Genomic DNA, 12129 nt, shown 5'->3' with positions numbered 1-12129 from the left:
TCATCTCAAATCATTGCACAAAAAAATTCATATTATTCAAAATCAAAACTAGTTTAGATTACAGAAAATACAAAGGGATTAAATTGACAGACATGAGAACTTAATGAACCAAAATATTGGAAAATTATGGTAAATATCAAAAGATAATTCCGTTTGGATTGACATGTTTTTTAAAAATAAGTTTTTCAAAAAAAAATAATGTAATATTACAGTAATATACAAAAAAAATTAACTCAAAAAAAAATTTCAAAATTTTTTTTTATATATACTATTATAATAAAATATTTTAAAAATATACTCAAAAATAGTTAATTCAAACGAAAATACCAAAGATGGAATAGAAAATTAGAAATACTCAAATAAGTCTTCAAACCAAATATGTAACATTTATCATTCCCAACCCAAATCCGCCTCCCAAAAGCACCTCTCCCTCCAGATTCCCTTCTCTTCTTCCCATATACTTCCATCACCTTTCTTAAACCCCATTTTCACACACACACACAGAGACACTGACACACACATTCCTCCACCTCTGTTAAATTAACACACACACACACACACCAACAACAACAACGCATTCCTCCAACTCTCTTAAAACCCCAAATTCACACACACACACACACACACACACACACAACCAACCACTCATAATAATACATGGCAACTTCAATTCTCTTATCAAACCCACTTTTCCAATTCCCTCGATTTCCCAAACCCAATTCCCTCCTTCACCGCAAACAAGCCCCCAAAACTAAAACCCCTTATCATTCCCTCAAACCCGTCTTTTCAAACAAGCCCTCCAAAATCGCATTTCCAAACACCCCACAAACTCACTCACTGTTCTTCCCCTCAACAAACCCCAGAAAGAGACCGTTAATCCCCTTAGCACTTGGGAATCAAACCGAGGAAACTGAATTCCTCGTTGGCGAGGATTCTGCGGAATTCGACCTGTCCAAACAGAAAATTTCCTCCTGGATTTATTTTACTGCCATTTTGGGAATTGTGCTTTTTGTTCTTAACGTGGCCTGGATTGATAATTCCACTGGCTTTGGTAAAGATTTCATCAATGCTGTTTCCTCCGTTTCTGATAGTCACGAGGTCAGTTACTCAAATTTGAATATATTTTCAACAGAATAATTTTTATAAATTTATGGGTTTTTGCTCAATTTTTTTGTTTATATGAGTTTGGTAGTTTTAGTAGTTTAATTGTTGAAGAAGGACCATTTTGTTATTTGCTGTAGATAGAGTTGTTGGTGCGTACTGAATTAAGTGGAAATTTGCATTATTGGTCCCTTGAGTTTGTAATTCCACTTTGTTTTGTCCCTAATCTTGAAATGTCTTAGTAAAGCTGTTACTTTGATGAGAACATGAAAGACGTGGTACTAAAATTGGAAAAGGTTAATTAGAATCTTGGACCTTAATGTTTTGTGAGTAGTAGCATTTAGTCTCTTAAGTTTTCAATACTTTATTATTCAATCCCTTACCATTTATTTTTTGAAACAATTAAAAAAAAAATTTTCTAGCTGGTGACGGGTGGGATTTAAGAAGCGGGAATAAGGAAGGGGAATTTGAACTCAAGACCTGTAAATCATTACTCTTCCCATTTTAATATCTACATTTTCAATGTATTGTGCTTAAGTTATGAATGGAAAATTTGTGAACATTGGGTACTGAATGTGTTACAATTGGAACATAAGGGACTAATTTTTGAAGCTAGAAGAGTTAGGGGAGCAATTTAGTTAGAAATGAAAGGTGGAGGACTAAACTGAGACTAGGCTATTTCTTGGGGACCATAATGTATAAAAAAGCTCAAAATGTAAGAATTGGAATATTTGTTTATTTATTCCTTGAACTTTGCCTTTTCTTTCTCTTCAGCCCTTGTAGTTCTAAAGTTTCACTGGGAACCCGCAAGTTTTATCTTTGTCCAGAACTCAATTATTTCATGGCAATCATCTTTGTTACTGATTTTAACTGGGAATTTTAAGCAACCTATTTTTTCTTGCAGGTTGTAATGCTGACCTTGACGCTCATTTTTGCGGTAGTCCATAGTGGTTTGGCGAGTCTCAGAGACACAGGTGAGAAAATCATTGGAGAGCGTGCTTATCGTGTCTTGTTTGCTGGAATTTCTCTTCCATTGGCTGTTAGTACTGTTGTGAGTTTCCAACTGATCTGCATTGTCCAAGTTTTACTACTTTAGTGCTCTAATTTTTTTTGGAACCCCTTTCCTTGAAATGCGTGTTTATCGGTTACTGATTTGATTAACTAAAAGATCTACTGAATTTTCTACAGGTGTATTTTATCAACCACAGATATGATGGAGTCCAGTTATGGCAACTACAGAGTGTGCCTTGGCTACATCACCTATTGTGGCTTTCTAACTTTGTTTCCTTCTTCTTCCTTTATCCATCAACCTTCAATTTATTAGAGGTAGCAGCAGTGGACAAGCCTAAAATGCATATTTGGGAAACAGGGATAATGAGAATTACAAGGCACCCTCAGGTATGGTAATTAGTATCTTGAGTAGTGTTGTTCACTTTCACGTTTGGTTTCCTCTGCCTTTTTCTGTTAATCTGAATAAGTGGCAGAAGTCAGTGTTCCATTAGTTTTGCAGTTAACATATCTTGGTTAATGTGTGAAGTGGGGAAAAGCATGCAGCTATGAAGTTACTCTCATGTTTAGCTTTTATGGAATTACTTGATTTTTTCTTTGCTTTTTTGTGTAATAGATCTTGAGAGAAATGAGAGTAATACTGATTTACACAAACATGAGAGTAATACTGATTTACCAATGCCATTTCTCGTGGAGTGGAAAGATGTGTTTTTCTAAGTCAAGCTTCCACGTTGGGCTTCTGGAGCTTCTGATTTACCATTTACAGGATATAGTCAAGTAATGTATGACAGCGTTAGTAATTTACTGTAGAACATGGGCAGCTGTTGATGCCAGATGAAAATGTGAATTGGAGACGGGAGCAATTTTAAAAATAACAATAGAAAGAATATCTGTATCACTTTTTATTTTTCTATTCGTTTTTAATTTTTATCATCTAGGCAGCAAAAAATTATGGTTTTCTATTTACAACCACTTTTGACAGTAAAATTTACAGACAATGAGATTCACTTTTCTGTTTTTGGCATTTGTTTCAATGTTCATGGGTTGTGCTATCATTGCCATTGCAAGTGTTCATTCTCGCATGGATGTTCAGACCTTTATTCTGATTTTGTGCCCATGTTCATTCTCACATAGATGTTCTTTGAGATGTCTTCCTCCAACTTCATCAGCAGTTTGGAATCTAACTCGATTTTCTTGTCCTTTTTGCTTTCCCAATCTCTTGGTTTTTGCCTCAAGCATTATTTTCCTTTGTTCAGATGGTTGGACAGGTCATGTGGTGTCTGGCTCACACCATCTGGATAGGGAATTCTGTAGCAGTGGCAGCTTCTGTTGGCTTAATCGGACACCATTTATTTGGCGTCTGGAATGGCGATCGGAGGTTGGCGATACGATATGGTGAAGCATTCGAAGTGGTAAAGAATAGAACAAGTGTCATTCCATTTGCTGCTGTTCTTGACGGCCGACAGAAGTTGCCCAGAGATTATTACAAGGAATTTCTCAGACTGCCATATTTAACCATAACGGGGTTGAGTTTAGGTGCATATTTTGCTCACCCGCTTATGCAAGCTGCAAGTTTTGGTCTGCACTGGTAGTTGGAGGTTGAAATGATTTACATGGAAATTGGTCTTTTCAAAATGTATATGCCTGTAATTAGTCAAATGTGTAGGTGTACTTTGCAATTTTCATGAGCAAATACATTTTCAAGAGATAGAAATTTTATGATCGCATTTTTTTGTGTGTGTGTGGGTATTCTAGTACTAGGCTTCTCTTGGGTACATTGCTTGGAAAAGGATTATTTCAGAAGCTTCTCTTGGTTAAATTTCTTGGGTAACTGACTGGTCACAGGTTCGAATCATCAAGTAGATAAGTGGAGAATTACTGTTGATTTTCTTAAACAGAAAAAAAGAAAAGAAAAGAAAAGAAAACTTCCATGGGGAAAAATTAAATTTTGATTTTGACAGAAAATGATATTTGTCTTTCTAATGTGCATTCAATGTGACCTTTTGTAATGGTATGATATGGTACCATATGCAGTTCAATCTTAGTAACATAAGTTGAAAAACATTTTCTCCTAATTAATAAAGTTGAAAAATATAACTTAATGCAATCTAAGAAAATAAAGAGAGGTTCTTGTAACGTCACAACTTTAGCACATATTGTAAATTGGCCTACCGAACTTTGTTGTGGTCTCGGCCAAGAATTATTACTAGACTAAAGGGAAATAAATAGACTGGAGAAGATGAAGAATAAGAAAAAGAATTGCTAAAGAATGGTACAAGAACGAGGAGAAATAGGGAAAAAAAAAAGGAAGAAGGAATTGTGTTGATTATTCTATAATTATTTGTAAATTTTGTGCTGACATCTTTTCATCTCTTCTGTTTAACTCTTTCTTGGCCATTTTCCTAAATTTACCCCTTTTTTTTGTAATTAGACCTCTTGTTGGACTATCTTCAATTGTGCTATAACTCAAAATTTATGAATTTTTAAAAATTTTTTCTATTTTTATAATAATTATAATTTTGATCATTAGAAACCGATGTCTCAGCTATAAATGTTCTTAACAACAGATTAGTTATAATTGTGTGAATAAAATCCCTCATAAAATTTTTTAGTAAGAGTTTTTTCTCTCCTTAGAATTGTCTAGTCAAAGTTTCCTTCTCTTCTAAATTTTTTAGTGAGAGTTTTATTCTCTCCTAGGGATTCCTAGTGAGAGTTTTTGATAATTTTTTCTTTTTTCTTTTATTAGATCTGAGTTTTTTTAGATTTTGATTATTAGATCTGGAATTTCTTGAATCTATTCGACAAATCTCATCATTATATCTGGACTTGAAATAACTAATTAGCAGATCTGGCGATTGGAAGCATGCATAGATGTCCATAGAGCTACAATTATTTTTTATCCCATTTTTTAAATTTGGAGTTTTATGATATAATTTTTATTGTTTTTTAGATCTGTAGTATTCTTTCTTCAGATCTGTTCTTCGACATCTGTGTATGTTTGATGATATAATTTCTGTAATTAGTGCATATTTTAATGAAATTATGATATTATATATATATATATATAACAACAGATTAGTTACCATGATCTTTTTCTCCTAGTGTATTGGACCTGATTTTAAATTATTGGATAACATCAAGTTACAGCTACATGGCCAAATTCAAATAGCTCATGTTAAATGAAGTGACGTTAACTCTGGTTTGGGCCATTAACCATTCTATTTGTTTTTCAAAACTCTACTAATCTATTACTACATACTAATTAACTTTATCTTCTACTTTTACTCTAACGGCTATAACACAAATACATGGATTCTGACCTAACTCATCATCTGATTTCAAGAAGGATATTACTTGTTTGAAAACTCCAATTCTTAGCCTCATTCACTCCTTAATTATATTTGTTTACTATTGAACTGAGTGAAAGGGATAAAATAGTGTGTGTACAGGTGAATCATATTAATGTGGTGATTCAAAATTTTGAGCAAAATTTTTTGTGTGGAATTTTTTTGTCATTTTAATTAGTACTATTAAAATACAACAAAGAAGTACTATTAAAATAGGGATAATTTCAGCCCTGAGGTTTCTGACAGTTTCACTCCCCTCCTCTGTGGTTTCTGAAATTCCACAAACCTCCCCTGTCAGATGGTGAGGTCTCATTTCTTACATCATTTGTGTCCAAAAGACTTCAATACCCTTACAATTTTGTTAATATTTTGTGATTATCTGAAAGCTATTAGTTAAGTTAGTTATAAACACAATTAATGTAATTAACCATAAATTAGAGTCCTAAAAATGAAAATAGAAAAGGGACCGTTGTGAAATGGCGCCAAACTTAGGCGCCATGCTCTTGATCTGATTGACATAACAGCTTGAAAGGCACGGTGCATATAGAAGCAAGAAACTTGGTCTGTTCCCGCCATTGTTTGCGTTATAGCAACTGAGGTTGACGGTTGGCAAACAAACTTGTTGATTCTAACATTTGCTGAAGAAGAGTCTCTTTCTGGCAAACAAACTGCGTTACCAGGTAAGCGTTTAAGATTTCAGAGACTGTTTCAATATTCCTTGGCAGCTTACTTCTGATTTGGTTATTGTTTGTATAAGCTTGATACATGTTTGCTTTATGATTTTCTGGTTTGTCACGTGACTTGGTTTGCTAAGCCTCTACCAGTTGATGCTTGCTTGATTCTATATTTCTCGTCTGACTTGGGTTGTTTGATATAGTTAGATGCCAAACCTTAGTAGCTTATGCGTTCTCTGTAACTTTAGCAACCAATGTTGCAAGATGGTTAATTTTGTAACTAATATTTTCTGTAACTTCAATAACTTCAGTAACTTCAGTAGGCTATGATTGTCTATTGTAGGATGGTTAACACTGATGTTCATGATATTGTGCTCCATTGTATGGGAAGAAAAGTAAGAGTGGCTAAGGTCAATCCCAAGAGTTACATGTATTCTGACTTACTAAATGATGTTGCTGAGAAGGCATTGCAAGAAATGTCTGGAAATGTCAATCTACTGGTGCACATGAGATGCGAAATACCTGGTACAGCTGAGTACTTAGATGTGAATGATGACCAATCTGTTGCTGAAATGTTCAAGGTGCATCAATCTCATGTAGTCATTAATATACAAGTGTTGGAGATGGATATCATCCCTGCATAACAGAGTGACAGCTTCCTGAACAGAAATGTAGTAAATGAGCACGAGAATTTAAGAACTGAAAAAACTGGTAGAGGCAAGAATATCGAAGTTCATGAATTAAAAAGTGAGACTGAGGAGTACATTTGTGATTCTACTTCTGATGACTCATGGAATCAAGGTTGGGACAATAACAATGAGGATAATTTAGGTGATGAGCATTGGTCTGTATCCCAAAGTGACAGTAGTGATGATGATTTTTTTGACTTTGATGACAAGGAAAATGAGGATATTGTACCTGATTCTGAATCTGAACATGAAATAGATCCCATGAGAGAAGCCTTAAGAGCCAAGATGTGGACTTACAACTGAAAAGAAGACATAGAGTTTAAGAAAGGATAGCTTTTCACAAATGTTGATGCTTTTAGAGCAGCATTCAAGGATTTTGTGATCCAAAAAGGTCTTCCCCTCCAAAGATTGAAGAATGAAAAAAGCAGATGTACAGCCAAGTGCGGTGTTGATGGATGCAAGTGGAGAATTCATGCCTCACCTTTAGCAGATTCAGTGACGTATATGATAAAGTCATACACACCAGAACACACTTGTGTGATGGACAGCAAGAATCGAGAGGCCACCTCTGATTGGATGGCAAAGAAACTTGTTGCTGTGATGAGAGATCATCCAGACATTTCCAGAAAAGGGATTGAAGCTGAGATGCTAAAATATGGTGTTCATCCTAGCAAACAACAAGTATACAGAGCAAGAGAAAAGGCCAGGGAAGAAATTGAGGGTACACATGCAGCTTCATATAGTAAGATACCAAAATATGCTGTTCTTCTAAGGCAGAGCAATCCTGGTAGCTTATGCAAAGTTCATTATGACAGACCCAATTTACTTGTCGAACCAAGATTCTTGAGATTGTTTATAAGTTTCAAAGGTCAGAAAAATGGTTTCTTAACTGATTGTAGACCTTTTATTGGTTTTGATGGTTGTTACTTGAAAGGCAATTTTGGTGGATTATTACTCACTGCTGTGGCATTGGATGCAAATAACTCAATTTTTCCTATTGCATTTGCTGTGGCTGAATCTGAAAACAAAGAAACCTGGAGCTGGTTCTTCTACTTTTTCCAGGAATTCTTTGGACCATTTCATAACAGTGTTCCTTTAACATTCATGAGTGATAGACAAAAGATATAGACCTTGTTTACTTTACTATCATGACAAATGTCTCATTCTATATGTCCAGCTATGCCTATTATTTGAATGGTTTTAACTCAATTGCTGTAGGGATTGAATCTTGCTTATGAGGAGCAAATTCCATTAGCTACTGGACGGTATTGCTGCAAACACATTTGCAGCAACTTTAGGCTTCAATTTCCTGGAGTATTACTGAACAGTTTGTTCTGGAAAGCTGCTAAGAGCTATGATGCATTAGGCTTCAATGAAGCAATGGCCTCCATTAAAGACATGAATGTAGAAGCATGGAGATACTTATCAAAGATTCCACCTGCATCTTGGGCTAGGCACGCATACTCAACTGAGATAAAGTGTGACCATGTCACAAACAATTTTACTGAATCTTTCAATGCATGGGTGGGAGATTTAAGAGATAAACCAATACTGACTCTTGCTAATGGTTTAAGGAAAAAGCTCATGAAAAAGCTGCATAAAAGATATCACAAGGCCTGCACATGGACCTCTAACATCACTCCAAAAATCACTAAAAAACTGAAGGAAATTGTTGGACTGTCTAGGAGATGCTCACTGCAAATGGCAAGTGAGGAGATATTTGAAGTTGGTGATGTGGACAGAGAATACATTGTCAATTTGACCCAAAAGGCGTGTGATTGTGGTGCTTTTCAACTGTCAGACTACCTTGCAAGCATGCTGCACTAAGCATTATATATAGAAGACAAAAAGTAGAGGCTTACTGTGATGGTTGCTTCTCAACAGAAATGTGGATTAAGGCATATAGTGGCATAATTCACCCAATTCCTCATGAGAAACGATGGCCTCCATTACCTGATGTCACTCCAGCAATTGTCCTACCACCATCCCTGAGGAGAGCTCCAGGTAGACCAAGGGTGAATAGAAGGCGAGGACCTGATGAACCAGCTCCATCTTAGACAAAGAGGTCTACTACTCTGAGATGTAGGAACTGCAATGCATTTGGCCATAATAAGAGAACATGCCAAACAGCACTTGTGAGAGGAAATAACTGTACCTCGCAAACAAATCAGCAGGTTCATAACTGATTTCTAATATTGATCATGTTACTTTGTTCACCATACTTAAGATCATGACATACAACTTAATGTACAGATTCCTAAGAGAAGAGCAAAGCCTGGCAGGGGAATTGCAAACACAGGCTTGTCAGGAGCTGTTCTCTAGGTAAACGTTACTTTATTATATGTTTAGTGAGTGCTGAAACTGTTTACTATCAAATTAACAACTGTTAACTACTTCCCCTGAGATTTTCCTAATGCAGGATCACATAGAGGGTAGTGTGCCTGTTGTGATTTCCAGTCAAGGTAGCAATCCAAGCCCATCAACTGAACCTGGTGCAGCTAATATTCAAGCTGATGTACAGACAACTATGGATGCTGCTATGAGAAAGGTACATCCAGTTGCTTTTTGGTCATTTTTTTTCATTTCTGAGTTGCTCACCCTATGCACTTGTCCTACATCATTTCAGAGAGGAAGGCCCTCAAAGAAAGATGGAACATCTGCTGTAACTAACATCAGGAGGAGAACTTCATTTGCGGCTTCACAACCAATGCCATTAATGCCAATTGCTGGCGCCAATTCCACCAAAAATTCCCACTTACAAACTTCAGTGAGCACCAATACATCAGCTAATCATGAGTCGCACAATCTCAGCAGCAGCTATAGCTTGAGGTTTTAAATAGTTAGGCCTCCCTTGTCATATATTGTTGCTAAAAAAATACTGATGTTCTTTTGAATTTGTTTACGATTGGAGATACTTTTGTCATTATTAGTTTTGCTGAAATGCTTGGTGCAACTTTTGGTTTTGTATACCATCTATGGACTTAGTACCTATACATGGTCTTTTGCCTGACATTTGAATTCCAAGCAGCAGTGTAAATTCATTAAAGACATACATTTTGTATCTTTGAAGTAAAGTGCAATATGCAGGGATTCTACAGGTTCGAATTCTTTTTGTATGTACAGATTGTATGGTGTTGTCTTAGTAAGATCATAATAGACAACGTCTTGCATGCACATATGAATAAACTGAAAGTGACAATTTGAATAAACTGATTTCATTAAATTGACTTCACAATTTGAATAAACATATAAATTGCTAAGAATACAAGGTTAAGTATCATTAGCTTTGTCACTATGGAGTATTGTTCTTCAACTCTACCAATCTGGACTTGTTCTTCCCTTTGCATTGATGAATGTCTGCGTTCGCTTTGGCTGCTCACCTCTTCCTCTTCTGTACCTTCATACCATTCAAAGAATTTGCAATTTGTGCAGCAAAAGTACAGCTTGTGTGGATTCCGTTCACTCTCAGAAATTTTAATGGTTGCCTTGCGATTACATCGACAATATCTATTTCTAATTGTAAATGATGTGGGTGAATTCTGCTTGAACTGGCCATTTACGTGTGTGTTTGTTGCTGCTGCAATTCAAGATGGAACACCAAGCACTTCAGTTGCATCCAACACCAAGCATTTTAGTTGCATCTCACAAATTAACATTTGTCTGTTGTTGTTTGTTGCATCTGTGGCTGCTGCATTTTACTCTGATAAATAGCCTTCGGAGTTGGCCGTTGCATGTAGACGTTAGAACTGGCTGCCAGAAAGAGCCGTTGCATTGCATTTGTTCACTACTCCTCGTTGTAAGCTTCTCTGTTGATTGGTCTCACTTACACCCCCTCAAGTTTCATTCTTCTTAAATTCCCTCATTTTTCTTCACATTGCATTAGCTCTCTAACCCAAGATAATGAGGGCATTTGTGGAATACACTTGTTTCTCTCTCTAACTACTAACTTTTTATTGTTTGTATTTTGAAATTGGGTCTATTTTGGCATCCCCTATTTAGTTTTAGGGGAGGTTTGTGGAATTTCAAAAACCACAGGGGAGGGGAGTGAAACTGTCAGAAACTTCAGGGGAGGTTTCTGAAATTATCCCATTAAAATATTTGCAAGTCAACTATTTTAGGTACACGCAATGGATTTTGACTAGTGATATCAGTGCACATAGTTTTTTGAATCTTTTATTCATTTTTTCCCCCTAAACTTCAATTGAATTAAAAAAAGAAAAAAGAAAAAGTGAGTCACTGGGATCGATCCAGTGATCAGGAGAGAGTTTTAGTATTTTGACAATCAGACTCTTAGAATCTTGCCTGTTGTTAGGATCAGGAAAAGTGGGTTCGAATCCTCTGCGTGACAAATTGAAGGGTGAAGACTGAAAAGGGTGTCGAGTGGAGGGGGAGGAAAAAAACTAGAAAAAGAAAAAAAAAACAAAACAGAAGTGAAAACACGCGTATTTGACTTATTCATAATTTCATATTGGTGCCAAAGAATGAAGACACCTTTTTCTTGGTTAGAATATGTTCTGAGTACTATTGAATTGCAAGTCTTGAATACTTCAAACATCTTTTTTGCATCTGCAGAGTTCACAAATCCCAAGCGCTGGTGGAATCATTCTTGTTCTGTGAATTGACTTCCACTCCTTCATCTTCACTACTACGAATCCATCTTGCGAGTAAAATATAGGAAATGAAAGGTATGTAGAGCGGATCCAATAGGTATTTTTCAAGTTGTTTCCATGATGGACTAACTAATATGATGCATGCATTGATTGATTGACATGGCAGTTGGAGCTCTCTAGCTAAGCGTAAAAGTTTCTGCACCAGTTCTAAAGAGCTAAGTAACTGCGAAAAGATATCCCAGAAAGGCACGGTTCATCATTCAAAGGGCAGATAGATTCTCATCTTGCAAAAGGAAACTATTATTCCTCACAAAAGGTATGAAGGTTTTCTTTATCCTTTCTTTCTTGTGTCGCTGGATATGTTGTGTGTGTGTGTGTGTGTAGGGCAAATTACATTTACCCCCTATAATTTATTGTTTTTGTACATAACTCTTATATGGTTTCAAAACCTATACATACCTCCCTCATGATTTGGATTAAAGTGTCAAAGTGACAGAAATGATTATTCATAACGGAACCTTTAAAAATATTGAAATTATCCTTGTTTAAAAATTAAAATGATTAAAGTGGCTAAAATATATAAACATAATATACACGATGCACTAACCCCGTATAATTTTATGTTTTATCATATAACCACCTTATGATTTTCAAAATATACACATAACCCTCCTGTGGTTAATAAAAAATTTTTAACTTT

At 35.7% G+C, this 12129-nt stretch overlaps 1 protein-coding gene across 1 annotated transcript; it reads left to right on the top strand.

The window, feature by feature from the left end:
• The first annotated feature begins 509 nt into the window (after positions 1 to 509).
• LOC113737065 (15-cis-zeta-carotene isomerase, chloroplastic) lies at positions 510 to 3846 on the top strand. The gene is made up of 4 exons (XM_027264314.2): positions 510 to 1098; positions 2006 to 2152; positions 2290 to 2499; positions 3366 to 3846. The coding sequence occupies exons 1-4, from the start codon at positions 658 to 660 to the stop codon at positions 3699 to 3701; spliced, it is 1134 nt and encodes a 377-aa protein (XP_027120115.1). The 5' UTR covers positions 510 to 657; the 3' UTR covers positions 3702 to 3846.
• The last annotated feature ends 8283 nt before the right edge of the window (positions 3847 to 12129 follow it).

Source organism: Coffea arabica, chromosome 3e (assembly GCF_036785885.1).
Source record: "Coffea arabica cultivar ET-39 chromosome 3e, Coffea Arabica ET-39 HiFi, whole genome shotgun sequence".
Taxonomy (NCBI): domain Eukaryota; kingdom Viridiplantae; phylum Streptophyta; class Magnoliopsida; order Gentianales; family Rubiaceae; genus Coffea; species Coffea arabica.
The sequence above is the reverse complement of the archived record's forward strand: the minus strand, read 5'-3'. Positions and strand labels throughout refer to the sequence as shown.

Coding starts and splice junctions, on each gene's coding strand:
- LOC113737065 (XM_027264314.2), top strand. CDS start 658: ATGGCAACTTCAATTCTCTTATCAAACCCACTTTTCCAATTCCCTCGA. Junction 2,153..2,289: donor CATTGGCTGTTAGTACTGTT/GTGAGTTTCCAA, acceptor AATTTTCTACAG/GTGTATTTTATCAACCACAG. Junction 2,500..3,365: donor GAATTACAAGGCACCCTCAG/GTATGGTAATTA, acceptor TCCTTTGTTCAG/ATGGTTGGACAGGTCATGTG.